The 26,312-nt window shown below is 39.5% G+C and overlaps 1 protein-coding gene across 6 annotated transcripts in view; it reads left to right on the top strand.

Annotated features, from left to right (window-relative positions):
- The window catches only part of XIAP (X-linked inhibitor of apoptosis), a 53,222-nt gene that overhangs the window by 18,304 nt on the left and 8,606 nt on the right, over positions 1 to 26,312 (top strand). For 4 of the 6 annotated variants that reach the window (XM_060182529.1, XM_060182531.1, XM_060182530.1 and 1 more), the window contains 5 exons: positions 5,817 to 6,725; positions 7,786 to 7,885; positions 11,634 to 11,712; positions 12,810 to 12,852; positions 19,905 to 20,105. In XM_060182529.1, coding sequence (XP_060038512.1) covers positions 5,817 to 6,725; positions 7,786 to 7,885; positions 11,634 to 11,712; positions 12,810 to 12,852; positions 19,905 to 20,105 — 1,332 coding nt within the window. The remainder of the gene's footprint in view (positions 1 to 5,816; positions 6,726 to 7,785; positions 7,886 to 11,633; positions 11,713 to 12,809; positions 12,853 to 19,904; positions 20,106 to 26,312) is intronic. The other 2 variants (XM_060182533.1, XM_060182532.1) reach the window with 1 other exon arrangement.

Raw genomic sequence — 26,312 nt, 5'->3', positions numbered from 1 at the left:
CTCTGTGGAGGAGAATGAGAGGACAGCTAGTCCATCACCTGCTTGTTGTATTGGGTTGTCAGAAGAGTCGTGACATTTTTTTAATTTATATTTTTTATGCAAAAATGCATCATGACTTTTCTGACAACTTGATTTTGTTGTGCACAGGTACTAGCTGGGGTTTTCTATGTGTGTGTGTGTTTCTGCCCTCCCAACTTGCCACAGTCCTAATTATCCCTAACTTAGCAGTCTACCTCCTCTCTTTGGTACTTGCCCTTGGCTATCTTTTCCTAGGTCACTTGGCTAAAAATGTATATATGATGTGTGTATATGTACAGGTGTATGTGTATTTTGTGTAGTGAAGAAATTATCTTTTTAAATTATTATTTATTTAATTTTTGCATCCAGGGTTATTGCTGGGGCTCAGTACCTGCACTATGACTCCACTGCTCCTGGAGGCTATTTTTTCCCTTTTGTTGCCCTTGTTGTTTCATTGTTGTTAACTGTTGTTATTGTTGTTATTGCTGTTATTATTGTTGGATAGGACAGAGAGAAATCGAGAGAGGAGGGAAAGACAGAGGGGGAGAGAACAATAGACATCTGTAGGCCTGCTTCACTGCTTGTGAAGTGACCCCCTTCTTCAGGTGGGGAGCTGGGGGCTTGAACCGGGATCCTTGTGCCAGTCCTTATGTTCCGCTCCATGTGTGCTTAACCCACTGCGCTACTGCCTGGCCCCCAGAAATGTTCTTTTACAAGGCTAACTTGTCACAGGGTACAGTTTCACATCTCCCCAAAATAGGTAATTAAGAGCATACCTCCACAACCATCAAATTATTATCTCCCTCCACCATAACACAACATCTCATCACCTTGAAATCATCCAGTCTCCTTATATGAGCACGTACTACCACTTCCTGATTCTTTCTGTAGCGGGTACTGACTTTCATAGTGCTGGTTTTTTCCTATAACTACCCCATCACGATTCCTCTCACCTAGCCTCTTTAATGTCATCTTTCTTTGACATCTTTTTCTGTGCCTTCTTCCCTTTCTACTTATAAAGGCTGAATATGCTTTCACAAAGAAGCCTTAAATTATCTCAGCATACTTGATATCACTCAGACCTTTTCATATCTAAAACCTGTCTGTCTCCCTGCTCCAATATCTATACCCCATTTTCTTTTGTATTCGCAATTCCTGTGCTCTCTGTATGTATGCTCTAAATGCCTTCCCCACCTTCATTCTATGGAAAATCTTTTTTTTAGAATGTATAAAACGTTTTATTTTTCCCACTTTATTGGGGATGGGGTTAGGTTTACAGTACAGTTGTTGACACATTAAACTCTTTTTTATATTTATTTATTCCCTTTTGTTGCCCTTGCTTTTTTAATTGTTGTTTTTATTGATGTTGTCGTTGTTGGATAGGACAGAGAGAAATGGAGAGAGGAGGGGAAGACGGGGGGAGAGAAAGAGAGACACCTGCAGACCTGCTTCACCTGCTGGGGGCTTGAACTAGAATCCTTATGCCAGTCTTTGTGCTTTGTGCCACCTGTGTTTAACCTGCTGCGCTACTGCCCGACTCCCTAAACTCTTTTTTTTTTAATTCACATCCCTTTCTTTTGATGCCTCCCTTCAACCCCAATGTCTTTTTTCAGTCATTTTTCTGTTACTTTTTTTTTTAAATGTCACATAGATCTTATTTGTATTTGAGAAAGAGTATCAGAGTACCACTCTGTTACATAAGGATGCCATAGATCAAACTCGGGATCTCATGGCTGGGAGTCCAATTGTGCCATCCATTGTGCCACCTCTCCGACTGCCCCGTCACTTTTTAACCTCCTTCAAAAGCTTATACTCTAATAATGTATGTTCAGTTGAGTCCTCTTGAAAAAATATATTTTCTAAAATGATACAATCTAATCTATTAGTATGAAAATGACTCCTGGAAAGATGAGGTCTCTACTTCAAAGGTTCAAGTAGAGATTCTCCTGCTAGTGTTGAATGATAGTTTTACTTAATACCATCTGAAGTGGGGTGATTACTGGTACCACGTAGAATATCCACCGTTGTGAATTGAGAACAGATTGTTAACTTTACACATCTGCCTATTATAGTTGACCTGAGGGATTAAACTTACCATTTCAGAAAAGGTAATTGTGATATGTTTATCAGATCATTTTCAGGCTATTTATATCGGGCTGTCAGAAAAGTCATGATGTATTTTTCTGTATTTTGCTATGCAAAGACTCATCATGACAACCCAATAAAAATGTTTTATCCTGGCTCCTGGGTAGTTGACTCAGCAAAGGACCATAGGGTTTGTGTATGTCAAACCCTGGGTTCAGTCTCTTGAACCACGTTCACCAGAGAAGTGCTCAGGCCTACCTGTCTCTTTCTATCTCATAAAATAGAGATAGAAAAAGGAAGTAAGAGAGGGAGAGAGGGTAAGAAAGAAAAAGAGGTTTGGAGTAGGCAAAATAGCTCAGATGGGTAGTGTGCCACCTTGCCATGCGTGTGACCCATGTGTGACCCACGTTGGAGCCCAGGCCCATCACATTGAAGGAAGATTCGGTACTGTGTGCGCTCTTTCACTCTTTCTGTCTCTCTCTGCCTCTTTGTTTTGTGTTTAATTCTGTCACTTAGTCCATGCTGAAGTTCCCTTCCAATAATAGGAGGAACTCATAAATTCCAAGGCAATCCAGTTCATTTTTTACACTACTGATCATTGTAACCATTCACCCTTGGATTGTGTGAAAAATCTTCTGGTAATGATTAGCTTTACTGACTCTTAGTTCTGCCCTAACACTACATAGAATTTGAATCCCCTTTCTGTATGGCAGCTTTTTAGATATCTAAAGGTAATTTTTCTGTCCTCTTTATCCTCCCCCATTGTTTTGTTTTGTTTTTTCTTTTTGAGGTAATCACCCTTACTTAGGGCTTCAAACTATTCCTCATATGACATTTTCATTATCCTGATGGCTCTCTCTGGGTACTAATGGTCCATTCTAAAGTGTGTCCAGAACTAAAAACAGTGTTCAGTATGCAACTGAATGGAATGTGGATATTGCACATATGAACATGAATGTATTCTGAAGTTGTGTGGATTTTTCTTTTAGTAACCATGTAATGTTGGCTCATAATGAATTTGTAATTAACTAAAATTCCAAGATTTTGATCTGGAGGTGTGCCTTCACATGACTTCTTTCCAAACCAAGTTCCCATCTTCCTTTAGTTGTGCAACAGATTTTTTTTTTCAAGAATCAGAAAATACACATAACCGTTTAAATTCTCTCATTAGCCTGTCAGCCAGGCTGGGTTTCTCTGAATCTTGATTTTTGTTATCCTACTTATGCTGACTCATAAAAGTGTCTTGAAACTAGTATCAGTATTTTCACATATCTGGGAACCAATCAAAATTCATAGATCTTCCAAAAAAGTCATTATATGCATACATAACTCAGCCCTTAAGGCATATATGAATTAATTAAATTGGCATTGCCAGGAAAGACTGAAATCAGTTGCCAAACTTGAAGACAGAAGCCTTGTGTTGAACAGCTCTCCAAGAGAAATGATGTTCTAAGACATACTGTGTCAACATAATGCTGAAGAACTGCTAATTCTTCCTAAGAAATCAGCAGATGGATATATGAAGTAGAAACAGTAACGCTCTTAAATTTTGCATTTGACAAGCAGAAACTGAGCACAGTATTAAGCACTGTTTAAGATTCTGGAGAGCCAGGTTTGCCTATAGCTACAGTGATTGCATGCACTTTTTTTGCTTGGGCGTTCTGATTTATACCTGGTATCTGAGTGTAATTATAAGTAGCATCATCAGTGCTATCAAACATGTCTGGGTTTGGAGGACACATTGTCCAATAGCCATTCTTACCATTACTCAAGAAGTTCCATACTTATATCTGAAATAATCCAATTCTAAGAAAAAAGGGGCTCTTATTTATATAAGAAAATCAGAGATGTCTTATATTTATTTTTTTAATTCTTTTTTAAAATTATATTTATTTACTTATTTATTTGGATAGAGACAGCCAGAAATCGAGAGGGAAGGGGGTGATAGAGAGACAGAGAGACATCTGCAGCCTTGCTTCACCACTTGTGAAGCTTTCCTCCTGCAGGTGGGGGCCAGGGGCTCGAACCCAGGTCCTTGTGCACTGTAACATGTGCTCAACCAGGTGCACCACCACCCGGCCTGATATCTGATACTTTTACATAACATATTGGAGCCAGTATTGTGGACAAAATATATTTTGCTAAGCAAAAAAGAAAATAAAAATTAATTTAACATTCAATTCTTTAATTGTAAAAACAGGACTTTGTCTTGAATATACAATTATCTGTTATAACAATTATGCATAGAGTTTAGAATCTGCATACTTTCTTTCATGTTTTTCCTAAGCAATGATTTTACATGGTTAAAAATGATAATATTTTCTTCATTACGTAGTTTTCTTAGGTATGTGAAATAACACTTAAAAATATTTCTCCGTTAAGCACACGTGGTGCAAAGTGCAAGGACCAGCAGAAAGATCCCGGTTCGAGCCCGCGGCTCCCCACCTGTAGGGGCGTTGCTTCACAGGCGGTGAAGCAGGTCTGCAGGTGTCTGTCTTTCTCTCCCCCTGTCTTCCCCTCCTCTCTCCATTTCTCGCTGTCCTATCCAATGACGACATCAATAACAACAACAGTAAAACAACAACAAGGGCAACAAAAGGGAAAATAAATAAAATTTTAAAATATATTTCTCCTTCGTCCATGTTCAGCGGGGAAGCAATTACAGAAGCCAGACCTTCCACCTTCTGCAACCCACAACGACTCTGGGTCCATGCTCCCAGAGGGATAGAGAATGGGAAAGCTATCAGGGGAGGGGATGGGATATGGAGATTGGGTGGTGGGAATTGTGTGGAGTTGTACCCCTCCTACCCTATGGTTTTGTTAATTTATCCTTTCTTAAATAAAAAAATAAACTTAAAGAAATAAAAAAAATTTCTCCTTGGGAGTCGGGCAGTAGCACAGCAGGTTAAGCGCAAGGACTGGCATAAGGTTCCCAGTTCGAGCCCCTGGCTCCCCACCTGCAGGGGAGTCGCTTCACAGGAAGTGAAGGTCTGCAGGTGTCTGTCTTTCTCTCCCCCTATCTGTCTTCTCCTCCCCTCTCAATTTCTCTCTGTTCTATCTAACAATGACGACATCAATAACAATAATAACTATAGCAACAATTTTAAAAACAAGGACAACAAAAGGGAAGATAAATAAATATTAAAATTTTTTTAAATATATTTTTCCTCAGGGATTAGCAAGTAGCTCACTCAGTAGAGTTTATGGTTACCATTCACCATGACCTATCCTGAGCCCCAGGGGCTCCTGGCACAGGAATCCTCACCAGCATTGGAGCAATGCTTTGCTGCTTCCCTTCTCCCTCCCCCTTTACCACTCTTCCCTCTTTCCTCTCCCCTCACCCCTCTCCCCTCTCCCCTCACCCCTCTCCTCTCTCTTCTCTCCTGAAAGGAAAAAAATGGCTACTGGGAGCTTTGAAGTTGCGTAGCCACCAAGCTCCAGTTATAACCCTGGTGGCAAAAATTTTTTAAAAATATTTCAGCTCGACCTACTTAAATATTTTCTTCTAAAATAGAGAACAGAAATGCTAGTTTTTACTAAATAACATGAAGCATGTGACCATGTAGAACTTTAGTATCTCAACTTAGAATGTTTCTTAGATGTTGTGTAATTATTTTTATGTCATCAGTGAGTGGTTTGTTAGCTTCTAATATCAAAAGTACATTGCCTGTATATCATGTTTTGGATTTCCTAATGTAATGTTCTTTTTTTAGAAAAGGTGGACAAGTCTTATTTCCAAGAGAAGATGACTTTTAACAGTTTTGAAGGATCTAAAACTTGTGTACCTGCAGACATCGATAAAGATGAAGAATTTGTAGAAGAGTTTAATAGGTTAAGAACATTTACTAATTTTCCCAGTAGTAGTCCAGTCGCAGCATCAACACTAGCACGAGCTGGTTTTCTATATACTGGTGAAGGAGACACTGTGCGGTGCTTTAGTTGTCATGCAGCAGTAGATAGATGGCAATATGGAGACTCAGCAATTGGAAGACACAGGAAAGTCTCCCCAAATTGCAGATTTATTAATGGCTTTTATTTTGAAAATCATACTGTACAACCTACAAATCACACTGTCCAAAATGGACAGCACAAAGCTGAAAACTGTCTGGGGAACAGAAATCATTTTGTTTTAGACAGGTCATCTGAGATTCATGCAGACTATCTTTTGAGAACTGGACAGGTTGTAGATATATCAGACACCATATACCCAAGGAACCCTCTCATGTGTAGTGAAGAAGCCAGATTAAAGTCCTTTCAGAACTGGCCAGATTATGCCCACTTAACCCCAAGAGAGTTAGCCAGTGCTGGACTCTATTACACAGGTATTGATGATCAAGTGCAGTGCTTTTGTTGTGGTGGAAAACTGAAAAACTGGGAACCCTGTGATCGTGCATGGTCAGAACACAGGCGGCACTTTCCTAATTGCTTCTTTGTTTTGGGCCGGAATGTTAATATTCGAAGTGAATCTGATGTCACGAGTTCTGATAGAAATTTCCCAAATTCAACACATCCTCCAAGAAATCCATCCATGGCAAACTATGAAGCACGGATCATTACTTTTGGGACGTGGACATACTCAGTTAACAAGGAGCAGCTTGCAAGAGCTGGATTTTATTCTTTAGGTAAACTTTATTATAAAATCAGCGAATCGTAGCTTTTCAACTATCCTAGGCCTGTTAGAAAGTAGGTAGATAATAACATTAAGACCCCTGAACTGCCAGATATTTAGGTGTAGACTGATACGATTATACCACTGTTCTCTGAACTCTTAAGATAAATTCATACTGTAACCACTGAACTTATGTGAAAAGACTGCCTGTTATAAGTTATGTTCATCTTCATGTAATTGCCTTTTGGAAAAGAGTGATATGCATAATGTGATACTCCTCATGGAAGAATCAGTCTGATAATAATACCAACTATAACTTGTTGAATGCTTACCATATGTGCCGAATGCATGTATTGCTTGTATTTTCTCTATACAACCCAATAAGATGAGTTAGCGTTAGAGAGTTTAATTCAAATACATCTGCCTTTTGTACCTTGACTGTATATTTTAAAGGTCCCTATATGAAGCCTTATTGATTGAAATCAGTGTTGTGTTTTTTCTTTTTTAATTGACTGTATTGGACATGTCAGCCAGGGCCATTAGTGTGATGGTTCTAGGGATATTCAGATAAATGATAGCGGTATATAGATATGCTCATGTATGTTAGGCTTGAATAGTGCCCAATTACAAAATGTTGGTTATTTCAATGTTTTATTAACATGGTATCATATAACAACCACGAAGGTTTGTTAATATCATGTGTTAATAACCTTTGATAAAATTATCTTGTAATTTCATGCTGAACTTTTACAGTTTGAAAAAAGTCATGTGGTATTGATAACTCCAAATAATGTGTTTAAAAGAATGTGAGGGCTGTGATTTTTCACAAAAGATGTGGGCTTTTTTTTTTTTCCTTCTGTAAAATACCTCGAATTGAATCAGTAACTTTAGAGTGTATCTCCTTCCCCGAATGATTGTTTCTATTACTTAGATGCGAATTGGAATGCTTTCTTTTAAACTGAGGTTTTTGTGTAATTTATAGATATTCAGACTTAATGAATATAATAAGAGGGTATTTGGGGGTACACTTCTAATTATACAAATACATGTATTTCACCTGTGTGTTTTCTTAGGCGAAGGTGATAAAGTCAAGTGCTTTCACTGTGGAGGAGGGCTAACTGATTGGAAGCCCAGTGAAGATCCTTGGGAGCAGCATGCTAAATGGTATCCGGGGTAAGACATTTAACTGTTGATTCAGTAACAGACAAGTTGGACAGCACGCAGTGGGGAAACTTGAATAACTTTTCACCTCAACTATTTTCTGCTCTCACTGTGGCTGGAAATTCACACCACATTTACAAAAAAAAAAAAAAAAAAAAAAACGGGGTCACCTACTTTATAGGAGGAAGAAAAAAAAAGACCCAAAGCCTTCTCAAGACCAAAACAGTCACTGTTTGAATATCATACCTGTGACATTCAGATGATTTAATTTCTAAACACCAAATTAGAAATGTATGCTTTTGTTATTGTTGGAAGTAGGCTCTATTATGATAAGCACACAAGAGACCATGTTGCCAAGGAGATTCTGCAATAACCCATCACATCCTTTAGAAAAAATTACTGTTTCTCATTTTCAACTTTTTTTTTCCTGAGATAACACAGTTCACATTTTTAGATCACAGAAATCTGGCGATGGGATGTAATTGGCAGTGATAATACAGAATATAATCATGCTTCTTACAGTCATCTTAGAATGATGACATATTCTAAATGTCTCTTTACCGTCTTACCTCTCTAAAATAAAGTACATAGAGGGCTGGGAGATAGACTCAGTAGAGTACACACACTGTGCATGAGGGCCCAGGCTTGAGCCCGCAGCCACCACACATGAACATGAAGTAAGGAGGATGCTTCATTAGCAGTGAAGCAGTATATTAGTGTCTCCCTTCTCTGTTTATTTCTCTCTCAACCTCTGTCTCTCAAACTCTATCTAAAAAAAATAGGGAGTCGGGCAATAGTGCTGTGGGTTAAGCGCATGTGGCGTGAAGCACAAGGACCAGCATAAGGATCCCAGTTCGAGCACCAGGCTCTCCATCTGCAGGGGAGTCGCTTCACAGGCAGTGAAGCAGGTCTGCAGGTGTCTATCTTTCTCTCCCCTCTCTGTCTTCCTCTACTCTCCCTCCATTTCTCTCAATCCTATCTAACAACGATGACATCAATAACAACAACAATAATAACTACAACAACAAAAACAAGGGCAACAAAAGGGAAAATAAAGTTTAAAAAATAAATAAATAAATAAATAAATAAATAAATGCATCTGGGCCAGGTGTTGCTGCAGCTGGTTAGTGAACAAATTGCAGTGCGCAAGGACCTAGCTTCAAGCCCCTGGTCCCCACCTGCAGAGGGAAAGGGGAAAGCTTCACAGGTGGTGAAGCAGGTCTGCAGGTGTCTCTCTTTCTCTCCCCCTCTCTGTCTTCCCCTCCTCTCTCCATTTCTCTGTCCTAACAACAACAACATCAACAACAATAACTACAACAACAATTAAAAAAACATGAGCAACAAAAGGGAAAAATAAGTAAATAAATATAAAAATTTAGAAAACTGTTAATCTCATCACCTTTGCTTAAAAAATGCTCAAGGACCCAGGTTTGAAGCCCGGGTCCCCACCTGTAGGGGGAAAGCTTTGCAAGTGGTGAAGCAGTACTGCAAGTCTGCTGTCTCCCCCTTCCTCTTAATTTCTGGCTGTCTCTATCTAATAAATAAAGATAGTATAAAAAGTTAATTTTAATAAATTTTGTTTAGAAAATCAATTGTACTCTTTTTATTTTTTAACTACAACACTTCAGTTATGGTGGGATTGAACTTGGCACTTTGGAGCCTCAGACTTGAGAATCTGTTTGGATAACCATTATGCTATCTACCCTCTGCCATCAATTGTATATTTTAAAGGAATTATTTAGACATTTCAACCTTTCCTGTTTCTTGTTTTGTTTTTTGGCTACCAGGGTTATTGCTAATTTTTGGTGCCTGCATGATAACTCCGAGCCCCCGGCTCCCCGAGGGCTCGAACCAGGATCCTTACTCCGGTCCTTGCGCTTCGTGCCACCTGAGCTTAACCCGCTGTGCTACCGCCCGACTCCCATCCTTGAGCATTTTAACATGTGCACTCAACCAGGTGTGCCACCACCCGGCCCCTAAAATTAACTTTTTAATGTTGAGGTGCTAATGTAATAACACTTAAAAGTTGAAAATTCTCAAGTTGATATTTTTTTGTTCTAACATTGACATGAATAGCATAACAAATGGAATATTTTTTTTATCTCAAAATGACTATTAGAGGCTGGGGAGACAGGACAGCAGTAACATGCCAGACTTACATGCCTGCGGCCCCAGAGGTTGCAAGTTCAGTCCCTAGAATCACTAAATACTAGAGCTGAGCAGTGCTCTGATCTCTCTCTCTCTCTCATGAAAATCCAAATTATTTATTCTATTTTTAAATTACATTAGGAGGACTAGGGAGAGTAGCTCAATGCACAGCTTGCATGCTTGGGGTCCTAGATTTAGTCCCTGGTGATACTCTGGGTCTGCTCCCCTACCTGCGCCCACTCCCTCCCCCATCATTATTATTTTGAACCAGAGCACTGCTCAGTTCTGGTTAATGGTGGTACCTAGGACCTCAGTCTCAGAAGGTATGAAAGTCTTTCGCATAACCACTATGCTATCTCTCTGGCCTTAGAGGGGTAATTGGGTGGAGAATTGCATAAAATTTTATTTTGCAGTACCTTACACCAAAAGCGGACAAGTCATTGGCTTACTCAGTAGAGCACACGTTACCATGTACAAGGACCTGGGTTCAGGCCCTATCACCACTTGCAGGGGGTGAAGCTTTACAAGCGGTGCAGCAGTGCTGCAAGTGTCTCTCCTCTCTGTTGTTCTCTCCTTCTCTGTCTCTTACCCTGTATCAGAAAAGAGAGAGAAAAGTAAACATGACCACCAAGAACAGTGGATAACCTTGGTGAGAAAAAAAGTACCAAAAAGTGGTGCCGGGTGGTGGCGCACCTGGTTGAGCGCACGTGTCAGCAGTGCCCACGGACCTGCATTCCAGCCCCCGGCCCCCACCTGCAGGCAGAAAGCTTCACAAATGGTGAAGTAGGGCTGCAGGTGTCTCTGCCTCTCTCCCTATCACCCCCTCCTTCCCTCTTGATTTCTGGCTGTCTATCCAAATAAATAAATAAAGATAATTTTTTAAAAAATTTTTAAAAACACCAAAAAGTATGCTCTGGGAGTTTGCACAGTGGCTTGGACTTTTAAGCATGAGGTCCCAATTTTGATGCCTGACATTAAATGTGCCAGAGTGATGGCTATCTTCCTCACTTATAAATAAATATATGCATAAATTACCAAAAGCAAATTAATGGAATTAGATGCTGAAGAGGATATCATCAACTTTACTAATTTATGGGCAAGGGGATAGCATAAAGGCATAATAACAAAAGATTCATGCCTAAGGCTTCAAAGGCTCAGGTTTAATTCCCCATACCACCATAAATGAGAACATAGCAGTGCTCTGGTAAATAAATAAAAAACAACTTGAGAAGGTGGGGGGGTTTGAATTGTTACGTGGAAAAGTGAGAAATGTTAACGCATGTACAAACTATTGTATTTTACTATCGTCTGTAAACCATTAATCCTCCAATAAAGAATAATAATAAAAAAAAACCCTTTATTGGTGTATTGCACCAAAGTAAAGGACTCTGGGGTGGTGAGGAGTCTTCAGGTCCTGTGGTATATGATGATGGAGGAGGACCTAGGTGGGGGGGGGGGTTAGATCGTTATGTGGAAAAATGAGAAATGTTACACATTTATTTACCAACTACTGTATTTTACTGTTGACTGTAAACCATTAATTCCCACAATAAAGAAAGAAAAAACAACTTTACTAATTTATCAGCTAATCAAGTTTAACCTTTATGTTTAGGTGTAAATATCTATTAGAAGAGAAGGGACAAGAATATATAAATAAAATTCATTTAAGTCATTCGCTTGAGGAGTCTCTGGTAAGTCTCATATGATTGTTTTGCAGTGATTTTCTGGTATAAAATCTAGAGGATAATATTCTTAATTAATAATGTATGGTGAGCTATAAAGAGAAGAACACAAAGAGTGCGGGTTATTCTTGACCTGAAGCAAATTTGTTAACAAAAGGGGGGGGATTCACCGCCAGTATGTAGAATCTCAAAAAAGTATGTCTAAATGTATAATGTGAGCTTTGATGACCAAGGCGTCATTTAATAATACCATGTGGAAAAAGGCCTGGCAAGAAGGAGAGGCCAGAGTGGACATTATGACCCTCTGTCAACTAGTTTCATATCCCTGAGACTCAGCTTCCTGCTTATAAAACAAATGGGGAGTGGGGAGGAGGCAGGCGGTGGCACACTTGGTTCAGTGGACGAGGACAGGTTTCCAGCCCCTGGTCCCCATCTGTGGTGGGAAAGCTTCACAGGTGGTGAAGTAGAGCTGTGGGTGTCTCTCTGTCTCTTTCTTCCTTTCCATCTCCCTCTTCCCTCACAATTTCTCTTTGTCTCTATCCAATAATAAATGAATTAAATAAAATTTTCTTTAAAAAAAAAAAAAGCAGTGTTCCAGGAGGTGGTGCAGTGGATAGAGCATTTGACTCTCAAGCATGGCATGAGGTCCTGAGTTCACTCTCCGGTAGAACATGTACCAGAGTGATGTCTGGATCTTTCTCTCTGTCCTATCTTTCTCATTAATAAATGAATAAAATCTTTAAAAGTAATAATGTTTATTTTTTTTTTCTTTTTAAATTTTTTCTTTTTTTCTTTTTTTATTTTTTACCAGAGCACTGCTCAGCTCTGGCTTATGGTGGTACAGGGGATTGAACCTGGGACTTTGGAGCCTCAGGCATGAGAGTCTCTTTGCATAACCATTATGCTATCTACCCCTGCCCAATAATGTTTATTTTTAAAAAAGCAAATGGGTTGGGTTATATGATCTTTCAACTTCCTTCTAATTTCATCAGTTTCTATCTCATGCATATTCATACATTGAGTCAATATATAACCAATTTATAAATTGATTAATTTCTCAAATCGAGGTAATTGCCTTCTGCCATTAACTCATATTTCTATTTTAGGTGAGAACTGCTGAAAAGAAACCATCTCTAACGAAAAAAATTGGTAAATATTCTTATTAAAATAAATATACTTTTAATTATACTGGCAATTTTATTATCTTTTTGTTGTTGATGTTAAAATCACAGAAGAATTTGAGCACATACTTTATAATGCACAAGGGCTAGGGTTCAAGCCCCTAGTCCTCTTTTGTAGGAGGGAAGCTTCACAAGTTCACAAGTGGTAAAGCAGTGCTGCAGGTATATCTCTCTCGTTTTAATATTTATTTATTCCCTTTTATTGCCCTTGTTTTATTGTTGTAGTTATTGTTGTTATTGATGTTGTTGTTGGATAGGACAGAGAGGAGGGGAAGACAGAGGAGAGAAAGATAGACACCTGCTTCACTGCTTGTGAAGTGACTCCCCTGCAGGTGGGGAACTGGGGGTTCGAACTGGGATCCTTATGCCAGTCCTTGCGCTTTGTGCCACCTACACTTAAGCTGCTTCCCTACCACCGGAGTCCCTCTCTCTCTTTTTTTTTTTTTTTTTGACCAGAGCACTGCTCAGCTCTGTCTTATGGCAGTGTGGGGCATTGAACCTGGGACTTGAGAGCCTCAGGCATGAGTCTCTTTGCATAACCATTATGCTATAATGTTGTTGTTGTTTTTTTAATCACAGAAGAATTACGTATATTTTACTTCCTGGAGCTTTGGAGACACAAGCGCCTGGAGTTCAATCCCTGGCATCACATGTGTCAAGAGTGGTACTTTGGCATTCTCTCTTTAGTTAATAAATAGGTGATTTGGGGTTGGGGAGACAGCATAATGCTTATGCAAAAGACTTTGATGCCTGAGGCTCCAAGGTCCCAGGTTCAGTCCCCAGCACCACCTTATGCCAGAGCTTTGTAGTGCTCTGGTTCCTCTATCCCCTCCCCTATCACCCCTCTCTGTTTCACTGAAAATATAATAAAGATTTTTTAAAAAATAAAAAAGCAAATAGGTATTTTTTGTGTTTTTATCATTTTAATCTTTATTTATTGAATAGAGACAGAGAAATTGAGAGGGGAGGGGGCATAGAAATAGGGAATAAATCAGAGAAATACGTTCATCCCTGCTTCAGCAGTCATGAAGCTTTCCCTCTACAGGTAAGGACCAGGAGCTTGAACTCAGGTCCTTGCACACTGTAATATGTGCACTTAACTAGATGCATCACTGCCTGGCCCCTAAATAGGTAGGTTTTTTTTTTTTCAGTCAGAGCCCTCTCAGTTTGTGGTGATGCTGGGGATTGAACCTGGGAGCTTTGGTGACTTAAGCCATGAAAGTCTTTTTGTATAACCACTGTGCTATTTCCCTAGACCCAGTATAAAAAGATTTTTTTTGGCCTAGCCATTATGACCCCTCCCCAGCCTAATAAGTAAATAATATTTTTTTAGATTTTATTGCCACTAGGGTTATCACTGGGGTTCAGTACTAGCACAACAAATCCACCACTCTCAGCCGCCATTTTATCCCTTTTTTTTTTCTTTTATTTGATAGGAAAGAGAGAAATTGAGAGGGGATGGGGAGATAGGGAGAGAGAAAAGATAGACACCTGCAGACCTGCTTCACTGCTCATGAAGTGTCCCCCCTGCAGGTGGGGAGTGGGGACTTGAACTAGGGTCCTTGTGCATGGTAATGTGTGCACTCAACTGGGTGAGCCACCCCCTAACCCCCTTAAGTAAATAATTTTTGAGCATGTCTTTGTAAATAGGTTTGAGAAGAGAACTACTTTGTGAATGCTTGATATGAGTTACGTAATCTTTGTAAAATGCCCTCTGTTCTTGTTTGAGAGGGGTGTTAATCGTTTACAGTACAGTTGTTGACACATAGGTACAACCCCTCATCTCCCCATGATGGGTGTCTAGGTATCTGCAAGATACTTGCACCCCCTCACACTACAAGACCCCACCTCCTCGTCTCACACTTTTCCCTCCTCCGCCATAATGCACACTATTCTTATGACTAATGAGACTCTTATTTCTGGCTTAGTATTAATGTTTTTAAATCAAGGTATAATTCATATAGCAAAAAATTCACTTTATACAGTTTAGTGATTTTAGTATATTCACAAGGTTGTACAGCCATCACTACTATTTAATTGAAGAATATTAGCTGGGGCCAGGTGATCACGCACTTGGTTGAGCACACATGTTACAGTGCACAAGGACCCAGGTTTGAACCCCCGGTCCCCACCTGCAGGGAGAAAAGCTTCACCAACAATGAAGCAGTGCTGCCGATGTCTGTCTCTCTCCCTCTCTATCCCCCCCTCCACTCTTGATTTCTGACTGTCTCTATCCAACAAGTAAAGACAATTTTAAAAAATTGGGGATTGGGCAGTTGTGCAGCGGGTTAAGCGCACATCGTGCAAAGTCTAAGGACCAGCCTAAGGATCCCGGTTCAAGCCCCCGACTCCCCACCTGTAGGGAGGGTCGCTTCCCAAGCGGTGAAACAGGTCTGCAGATGTCTTCCTCTCCCCCTCTCTGTCTTCACCCTCCTCTCTTGATTTCTCTGTCCTGTTCAACAACAATAATAGTGAAAACAACAACAACAATAGTGATAACAACAATAACAATAGCAACAATAAGGGCAACAAAATGAAAAAAAATGTCCTCCAAGAGCAGTTGATTCATAGTGCAGGCACCAAGCCCTAGCAATAACCCTGGGAGGTAGGGAAAAAGAAAAAAAAAAAAAAAACACAGACATTGTACAATGCAGAGGCAGGGATACCCCCATCCCCAAAACTGAGAGGAAAAAAGCAGTATTTTCTTATAAAAATAATAACACATAACTACTGATTAGGGAACCAAAATGTTGATCTTTATTTAAAAGATCCATTGGACAATGTGGGAGAAGAGGTAAACCTCACAGATCGTTCCCCACATCACTGCTCTTTTCTCTTAGATAGGTTTTCTCTCCTCTGTGTACATGCAGGATTCCATGCTTTCAGAGTCGGTCATACTTTAAAGGCCAACCACCCTGCGAAGCCAGGTGTTTCTTTTCAGGGCAGGATATGCAAGACAGGTCAAACTGGAGTTCCCTTCTTAACTAATACATGCTAACTAAAGTTTATTTTTTAAAGACAAGTATTTAAAGGTCAAGTTAGAATTCCTTTAAAAAAAAAACCGCTCATAGATGTAAACTAAAGTTGTTTTTTAAAAGCAATTGGCAATAATAGATGAAAACTGGAGCTCCTTTTAAACAACAGTAGATGCTAACTAGAATTTCTAAACAAAGTTTACAAATTTGCCTCCCCCAAGTGTCCTTTTCTTAACCCTTTTAAAGGTTCGCAGGTCTCTGCCACCTGTAATCCATTTTAGGTCCTTATGTAAATGACTTACTGTTTTTCAAGTGTGGAAGTTGGGGTTGGGCCTAGAGCCAGCACGAGCTAAGTGGGGAAAAAAGAACGAACAAGAAAAGAGAGATATCCTAATTTCCAAGCTACCTTTGCCTTCTCAGCACTTCCAACTAGAAATCGCAAAAACAACTCAGAGTGCTGTCTCTGTCTCTCTGTCTCTCTCTCTCTTTCTCTCACTGAGGAGATAGTATAATAGTTCTGCAAAAGACTTTAGTGTGTCTGAGGCTCTGAGGTCCCAGGTTCAATTCTGGCACCACCATAAACCAGGGGTTAGCAGTGCTCTGGTTAGTACTGCAACAGCTCACAAAATCCCCTGGCAATTAAAGTCATCTTAAGCTCTTTACTCTTATAAATCCTTTACATTTAATTAATTGCCAAGTCTAGTGAAGTATAGTTTCGTAGCATTGCCTAAAACTCACTGATTCTGCCTTAGTTCTTCCCATATTTTTCATTTGAACTATTGTGCCATTCTCTTAACGGGCCTTTTGTCTGCTTTGTCCTGAAAGTTTTTCTTCAAACAAATTTTAAAGTTACTTTCCTACTTACAGTATATCTTTTGTTACTTACTGTGTAATGCTCCTTATAAATAAACCCCTACATCTCCTTTCACAGCTTTCTCTTCATGTATTTTACTTTAAGTGGAATATATTGGGTTGTCAGAAAAGTCATGACACATTTTTGCATAGAAAAACATATGTCATGCTTTTTCCAACAACCCAATATTTAGCTTTATAAAAAAGCTTTCCTCTGTTTTGGATGGTGGTATCTTTTGCTGTGCAGAAGCTTTTTAATTTGATGTAGTCCCATTAGTTTATTTTTGATTTAGTCTTCTTTGTAATTGGATTCATATCATTGAAGATGCCTTTAACATTTAGACAGAAAAGAGTTCTGCCAATATTTTCCTCTAAGTATCTAATAGTTTCCAGTCTAACATCCAAATCCTTGATCCATTTGGAATTTACTTTTGTGTTCGGTGAAATATAGTGGTTGTTTCATTCTTCTGCATCTTCCAACCCATTAATCCCCCAATAAAAATTAAATATAAATATATATACATATGTATTTATGGAGAGAGTGCACTAATCTTTTCAGCTTGGTAAATTTTAAAGTGTATATAATAAGTCCTTGCTGGTTTATAGGTTCTTAGAAACAAATTTAACCATTGGCTAGTTAATATAAATAAATAATTCCTTGGGGCCAGGCAGTGGTGCACCTGGTTGAGTGCTCACATTACAGTGCACAAGGACCCTGGTTCAAGCCCCCAATCTCCACCTGCAGGGGGAAAGTTTCACAAGTGGTGAAGCAGTGCTACAGGTGTCTCTTTGTCTCTCTAACTTCTCCTCCCCTCTCAATTTCTCTCTGTCTCTATCCAATAATAAATAATAAAATTAAATTTAAAATAAATAAATAAGGGAGTTGGGCGGTAGCGCAGCAGGTTAAGCGCACATGACGCGAAGCACAAGACCGGCCTAAGGATCCCGGTTCAAGCCCCTGGCTCCCCACCTGCAGGGGGGTCGCTTCACAAGCGGTGAAGCAGGTCTGCAGGTGTCTGTCTTTCTCTCCCCATCTCTGTCTTCCTGTCCTCTCTCCATTTCTCTCTGTCCTATCCAACAACGACAGCATCAGTAACAACAATGATCACTACAACAATAAAAAAGCAAGGGCAACAAAAGAGAATAAATAAACATTTAAAAAATAAATAAATAAATAAATAAATAGTGCCTTAGTGTATGTATTACCTCAGGGACTCTGGGGAAGGAGGAAAGGGGATGGGATAGAAGGGTGATGGGCAAGATGGTGGAAAGGACCTAGGTTGAGGGAGATCGTGTTTTGTAGGCACTTAATCACGGGAAAGATAAGAAGCCCAGTAACCTCCAACAAAATGGGGAAAAATGATCAAGTTACTGTAGCCTGTGTCTGGTAAAAACAACTTTACTAGACATCTCAATAAAGACCAAACTAACTTTGAATATTAAACTATTCTTTGTATACACTCACTCATCCATTTTTCAGACTTGTTTATTCTAGTCCAGGTTCTCTCCAGCTCCTCAGGGTGCCAGACAAGACACAGCCCTGGACGGGACACTGTTCTATTGAAGGATGCACATTGCCAGTGTACTTAGTGTGCATGTCTTTGGGATATGGGAAAAGAAACATTCAAAAGCCATAGAAACATTGTTCATAGCTGTGAATCACTGTTTTCCCCTCTCTTATCAATGTTTTAACGAAACTGTTTATTAGACAGGCTTTGGTACTTCATGATAGAGAATATTTCCACCACCTTCAAATTTAACCACCCTCAACTTTCATTCTGACTTCTACTACTAAAGATTAGATTTGTACATCTAATAAATACACCATGCAGTATATAATCATTTTGTCTCTGATTAATCATGATGACCTTGTTTTTATCTTGTCTTTGAGGATGTCCCATGTTTTCTATGGTGTTGGTTCATTCTTTTTCTTTGCTCTTACAGTATTTGAATACCCTACCATTGACAGACATATGAATTGCTTCCAGTTTGATGCTGTTATAAATAATGCTTCTATGAATATTCTTAGGCATGTCTTTGGTGGACATCTGCAGTCATTTTTAATACCCAAGAGTAGACATGATGAGTCAGTGGGTATAAATCTCTTTTCCCTACTAACCTACATAGCTACTTAACCTTCCCTACCTAACTTGCATTCTTATTTGAAGTGTTAAAGTAGGTTCCTATTTGCTTTCCTCCCTTATCTAGTTAAACTCCCTATGCTGCTGCTGAAACTAAATCTGAGAGATAGGAACCTAAAATGTTCAAAGTCACAGGGGACAAACCTGTTACTCGTGTTTTTTTTTTCCCAAAATAATTGCTAGTGACTTAGTAAAGAAAGCCACTCCTTTATTTTCATTTATTTAGTTTTTAATTTACTATTGGTTTACAGTGCTGTTGAGTTTTAGGATCACAGCGTCACCCCTCTATGTGTGTCTAAACCATGCTGTACCCACCCCCCAGCCCTCTACACATTCCTCCTACCCCCTTTCCATTTCCTGCAGGTAACTACCACAGTTTTCTCCAGTTTGTCTGCTTTTGTTTATTTTTATTTCACTTAGCATAATCACCTCATGTTTCATCCATCTTGTCACAAAAGACACAGCTTCATTTTTAAAACTGATGAGTAGTATTCCATTGAGGGTATATACTGTAGCTGCTTTTTTTTTTTTACAATTTATTTTTATTTATTACATATGAGAGAGAGTATAGATATCCTTTTGAATTCATGTCCTGTAGTTGTACTTAGGAGTGATATTGCTTGATCAAATGATCCCTCCAGTTTCAGTGGGGTTTTTTGTTTGTTTGTACATATGTTTGGTTTTTTTTTTTGAGATAGAGGCAGAAAGACAATAAAAGAGAACACAACACTGAAAACCCCTTCAGTACAGTAGGGACCAGACTTGAACCTGTGTCATACACATGGCAAAGCAGCACACTATCCAAGTGAGCTTTTTCACTGGACCAATTTTTAAAATTTATTTTTATGAAAAAGACCAGAGCATTGCTCAACTCTAGTATGTCTTGCAATGGGGACTGGACCAGTGTCGGCAGGTTTGCAAGTCTTAGGCTCCACCACAGAGCTAGCTCTGATTAACTTCTCCCTTTTAACTCCTTTGTGTAGTTGAGTTGTGTTAATGAAAATAATTGCTTTAATTCTATATACCGTTTTCCCCACCAATTTTCATTTCAGATGATACAACTTTCCAAAACCCGATGGTAGAAGAAGCCATGCGGATGGGATTCAGTTTCAAGGACATTAAAAAAATAGTGAAGGAAAAAATTCAGACATCTGGGAGCAACTATAAATCACTGGAGGTTCTAATTGCAGATCTAGTCAGTGCTCAGAAAGACCATGCACAAGATGAATCAAGTCAGACTTCCTTGCAGAAAGGTATGTATGGTTGTTTTTTAAAAATAAGAAATGGGGAGTCAGGCTACCGGTAGCGCAGCGGGTTAAGCACACGTGGCGTGAAGCGCAAGGACCGGCCTAAGGATCCTAGTTCCAGCCCTCGGCTCCCCACCTGCAGGGGAGTCGCTTCACAGGCGGTGAAGCAGGTCTGCAGGTGTCTCACTTTCTCTCTCCCTCTCTGTCTTCCCCTCCTCTCTCCATTTCTCTCTGTCCTATCTAACAATGACGACATCAATAACAACAACAGTAACTACAACAACAATAAAAAACAAGGGCAACAAAAAGGAAAATAAATAAATAAATATTTTTAAAAAAATTTTAAAGTAAGAAATGGGCCAGGAAATAAAAGCACTTGCTACTACTGTGCACAAGGATCTGGGCTTGAGCACCATGCACAAAGAGTCCAAGAATGTTGGAATCACTCAGACATGAAGCCCTAGTGCACCAAAAAATTAAACAGCAAGAAATGAGCTGGGAGATAGATAGCACAGTGGTAGTATATCAGAATATAATGTCAGCAGCTCAGAGGTCCCAGGACCAATCCCTGGCACCAACATCTAATAGTATACATCCTGATGCAGAGTATTTTATCTGATTTTATGACTCATTCATTTCCCTCTTCTCATATGTCCCTTGGATAAACTTTTTTTTTTGAAACTTTTTATTTTGAAAATTGTTAATAAACCCCTAAGTGAAGAGAACAGAATAAAAAAATCTTCATGCAACCATTAGTAAACTTCGGTAATCACTGATGCTTTTCAATCTTATAAAATGGCTTATATCTCTACCTGCAGGAGGGAAGCTTCATAAGCAGTGAGGCAGTATTGCAGGAGTCTCTCTTCCCATTCTCTTTCTCTTTTTTATTAATTTTTTAACCAGAGCACTGTTCAGCTCTGGCTTATGGTGGTGCGGGGGGAGGAGGGTTGGATTGAACTTGGGACTTTGGAGCCTCAGGCATGAGAGTCTGTTTGCATAACCATTATGCTATCTACCCTCTGCCCTGAAATTCTTTTTTAAAGAATTTTTTCATTTATTTATGTGAAAGATAAGATAGGAAGAACCAGACATCACTCTAGTACATGTGCTGCCAGGGATTGAACTAGGGACCTCATGCTTGACAGTCCAATGCTTTATCCACTGCACCACCTCCCGGACCACTCTTCCCCTTCTCTCAATTTCTCTCTCTATATATCCAAATAAATAAATCATTTTAAAAAATCAAATGGCATATAGATGGCCGTCTTATCAATGTGTACTCACAGCAGAGAGAGAGAGAGAGCGCACTATAGTCTCTTTTGTCTTCTTAAAAGATGTCCCACCATTATATTCTCATCTAAACCTTTATTCTCCAGAGCTCCAACTCTAAGTACCATCGTATTGGGGGTCAGGACTTTAACACAGAAAATTTAGGGAGCAATAAACATTTAATATATAACATCCTGTTAGCATACTTAACATAATTACCAGTAATTTTGCAATATCATCTGAAACTGCTGGTTTTAATTATCTCCATTGCCTTAAAATGTTGTCATAGTTGATCTGTTATAATCACAATCCAGTAAGACTGACTGTTTTATTAATTTTTAAGTGAGTTTATGCTCTAGTTTAGATAAAGATTAGCAAAGCCTAATGTCATGTTCTTTTAATTTTTACTGAGGAAGTGTGTTTCACAGGATTTTTGTCTCACAGACACCATTTCACATCTCCCGGCAATATTGTGCCAGCCCACCTCACCCACAGTACAGGTTAATTTCTATCATAGTATGTAACTCTGTGGGTTTTGTAATTGACACAGTTTCAATTTAGGGTGTTCTGCAACTTTTCTTAGGGTGTAAACCTAATCTAAAGGGATTATATTATTAGAGTTTGAATGAATTGCATCACAATACTGGATATTATATAAAAAGATGTGTTAGTGTAGAAGAAAAGCATATAAAGTGCTTTAAGGAAAAAGTGTCAAAAATACAGTCACCTTCTTTAAGAATAATGGATACTCTCTACACTAATGCCAGCAATAGAATTTTTTTTTAACCAGAGTACTGCTCAGCTCTAATTGATGGTGGTGCAGAGAAAATTTGGGACCTCAAAGCCTCAGGCATGAGGGTCTCATTGCATAATCATTTACTATCTCTGCTGCCCTAACAGGGAAATTTAAAGAAAAGGTTTCAAACTAAATCCATATTTTGGTATCTGAGTATAACCTGATTTTTCAATTATATCAGTTGATGTGAAGGATTGGGGGGGGCTGGGCAATGGTACACCTGGTAGTGTGCACGCATAATCTTGTACGAAGCCCCGGTCCCTACTACAAGTGGAGAAACTTCACAAACAGTGAAGCAGTGCCACATGTATCTCTCCTTCTCTCTTCTCTCTCTCCCTCTCCCTCTCCCTCTCCCTCTCTCTCTTTGTTATTTTTTTTTGCCTACAGGGTTATCGTTGGGGCTCAGTGCAGGCACTACAAATCCACAGCTCCAGGCGGCCGTCTTCTTTCCATTGTTGTTGTTTCTGCTGCTGTTGGATAGGACAGAAATTGAGAGAGAGGAGGGGAAGATAGAGAGGGGGAGAGAGAGAGACACCTACAGAAATGCTTCACTGCTTGTGAAGCGACCCCCCTTGTAGGTGGAGAGCTGAGGTCTCAAACTGGGATCTTCAAGCTTTGTGTTACGTGTGCTTAACCCGGTGTGCCACCACCCAACTCCCTTTTTCCCGTTTCTGTCTCTCACCGTCTTTAAAGAAAAAGAAAAAGCATGGCCACCTGGAGCAGTGGTGTGCAGGTAACAAGTCTCATCGACAATCCTGGTGGCAAAAGTACAAAAAAAAAAAAAAAAGATTCAGCAGGAAGCTTTTTTTTTCTCTCTCTTTTTTTTTCTCAGAGCACTGCTCAGCTCTGACTTGTGGTGCCAGGGACTGAATCTGGGACCGTTGGTGCCTCAGGCACGAAAGGCTTTTTATGTAACCATTATACTATCTCATACACCCAGTCCTGAAAGCATATTTTCTTAAGGATGCATTTATTTAAAACCGGTAATTGTCCCAGTTGTGATGGTAAAATAAACTACTGACCTGTTAGTCTTTCTACTGCAGTAAAAACACAAGTGATTCTGTCATTTCCCTTCTGCTTTTAACCACAACTCAAGGCTAATTAATTTTGACAGTAAGCTGCTAGTTTTTATACCTGAAGGTGTTGTCTACAACAAAAGGATTTAGAGGTTGCAATTGAGAGATTACAAGGGACAAAGTGCTTTGGAGAATGCCTGCTCCCTATCTAATAGTTCATAGTGGTTCATGTTATAATTTCAAGCTAAGGTGCTGTGGGAAAGAGGGTCTAAGCAAATGGCATATCTCGGGGCAGAGGTTGAAATTCATCGACTGATCTCTCCAAAGTCTCACTACATTGATAGGCAGTGAATTGAGACAGGCTGTTTTCTCATTTTAGCCCTTCTGTCTTTCTCTCTTCCCTAAGACTGTTACTAAGAACCTTCTAATTCTCTACAAAATAATAGCAGATAGAACTAAAGCAGGTAGGGAGTCGGGTGATAGCATAGCAGGTTAAACGCAGGTGATGCAAGGTGCAAGGATCCCGGTTCGATCCCCAGGCTCCCCACCTGCAGGTGAGTCACTTCACAAGTAGTTATTAGGAGAAGCTATTGTTGCTTACTGATAATTCCCAGATTTAGTACTAGCTCCCCCCACACACAGTGTTTTGACTGTGAGTGCCCCAGTAAGTGGTCTTCTAAAAATAGTACCAAAGGGTAGGGGAAGATACCATAATGGTTATACAAACAAACAAATGCCTGAGGCTCCAGAGGTCCCAGGTTCTATCTCCTGCATCACCATAAGCCAGAGCAGAGCAGTGCTCTGATACAAAAATAATATATAGTACCAAACCAGGTTTTCTTCTTTAAAAAATTACATAATGCATACAGACCTTCTACCTTCTGCAACCCACAATGACCCTGGGTCCATGCTCCCAGAGGGATGGAGAATGGGAAAGCTATCAGGGGAGGGGGTGGGATATGGAGATTGGGTAGTGGGAATTGTGTGGAGTTGTACCCCTCCTACCCTATGGTTTTGTTAATTAATCCTTTCTTAAATAAAAAAAATAAATAAAAATAAAAGATTTCAAAACACAAAGATAGGTAGGAAAAAGAAAAAAAAAGAATTTGCTCTGCTAAAATGAAAATAACATCATGACATAGCTTGTTGTTGCCTTTGCTGCACATATGCCAGCATACTCACCTAGAGGAGGCCTTTATAGGAAAAAGGAAGGGTTCCTGAGCGAAGTCATTACCAGACAGATACTTACTGAAGAGAGGGAGGGAGAAAGAAATTCGCAGAGTATCACCATCACAAATAGCTATATGTGAGGCTGAATTAAGGGAGAAAAGTCGAGTGACGAAACTGGGAAATAGCCTACCCCGGAAATAGCCTACATGTACTTTACAGTGCGTGGGGGAAAGCTCCAGTGCTACAATGTCTGTTCCTCTTGATCTGGAATAAAAAAAATTGAAAAAAAAAACTTGACTTGGGGCCAGACAGTGGCACACCTGGTTGAGGGCACATGTGGCAATCAGTGCACAAGGACCTGGGTTCAAGCCCCTACTCCCCACCTGCAGGAAGGAAGCTTCACAAGCAATGAAACAATATTATAGGTGTCTTTCTTACCTCCCCTTCCCTCTTGATTTCTATCTTTATCCATTAATAAGTCAGTAAAATATTTTTAAAAGATTGTTTTAAAAAACTTAACTTGAAAGAGTAGAATTGCAATTATGCAAGTCCTGGGCATCCATGAAAACATATAACGCACATGTCAGTGCTTGGTATCCATGACAGCTCATTCCACTGTAGTCTGCAAAATGGACTCAGTTAACCGAGAGGAACTTTAAAGACTATATAATAAATTCAGTGAGAAAAATGAAATGCAGGTGTGTTCAAAATGGCTCAGATGAGTGGGAATGAAATTCAGTTTTCTAGACTTCTGGTTCAGTATTCCTTTTTTTAAAAAAAAATTCTTTATTGGGGAATTAATGTTTAACATTTAACAGTAAATACAATAGTTTGTACATGCATAACATTTCCCAGTTTTCTATATAACAATACAACCCCCACTAGGTCCTCGAACATCCTTCTTGGACCTGTATTCTCCCCCCCACCCACCCCAGAGTCTTTTACTTTGGTACAATACGCCAGTTCCAGTTCAGGTTCTACTTGTGTTTTCTCTTCTGATCTTGTTTTTTTTTTTTTTTTTTCAAATTTAATTTCTTATTGGGGAAATAATGTTTTACATTCGACAGTAAATACAATAGTTTGTACATGCATGACATTTCCCAGTTTTCCATATAACTGTACAACCCCCACTAGGTCACCATTTTTAATAGCTGAGTAGTATTCCATTGTGTATATTATATACCACAACTTGCTCAGCCACTCATCTTTTGTTGGACACCTGGGTTGCTTCCAGGTTTTGGCTATTACAAATTGTGCTGCTAAGAACATATGTGTACACAGATCTTTTTGGATGGGTGTGTTGGGTTCCTTAGGCTATATCCCCAGGAGAGGAATTGCAGGGCCATAGGGTAGGTCCATTTCTAGCCTTCTGAGAGTTCTCCAGACTGTTCTCTACAGAGGTTGGACCTATTTACATTCCTACCAGCAGTGCAGGAGGGTTCCTTTGACCCCACAACCTCTCCAGCATTTGCTGCTGTTACCTTTTCTGATGTATGACATTCTCACAGCAGTGAAGCGGTATCTCATTGTTGTCTTTATTTGCATTTCTCCAATAATCAAAGACTTTGAGCATTTTTTTCATGTGTTTCTCGGCCTTCTGGATCTCTTCTGTGGTGAATATTCTGTCCATGTACTCTTCTGTGGTGAATATTCTGTCCATGTACTCTCCCCATTTTTGGATGGGGTTATTTTCATGTTGTTGAGTTTGGCAAGCTCTTTATGTATTCTGATCATTAGCCTCTTGTCTGATGTATGGCACTTCACTGTATTGCCTGATGATATCCAAAAGCTTCTTGCTGGATTCCTTGGGTTTTTCTATGTATACTATCATGTCATCTGCAAATAGGGAGAGTTTGACTTCTTCTCTTCCAATCTGTATGCCTTTAATTCCTTGCTCCTGCCTGATTACTATGACAGCTTCCAACACTATGTTGAGTAATAATGGTGATAGTGGGCAGCCCT

This window comes from Erinaceus europaeus, chromosome X (assembly GCF_950295315.1).
Source record: "Erinaceus europaeus chromosome X, mEriEur2.1, whole genome shotgun sequence".
NCBI lineage: Eukaryota > Metazoa > Chordata > Mammalia > Eulipotyphla > Erinaceidae > Erinaceus > Erinaceus europaeus.
Note: the sequence above shows the minus strand (reverse complement) of the source record. Positions and strands in the feature narration are given on the sequence as shown.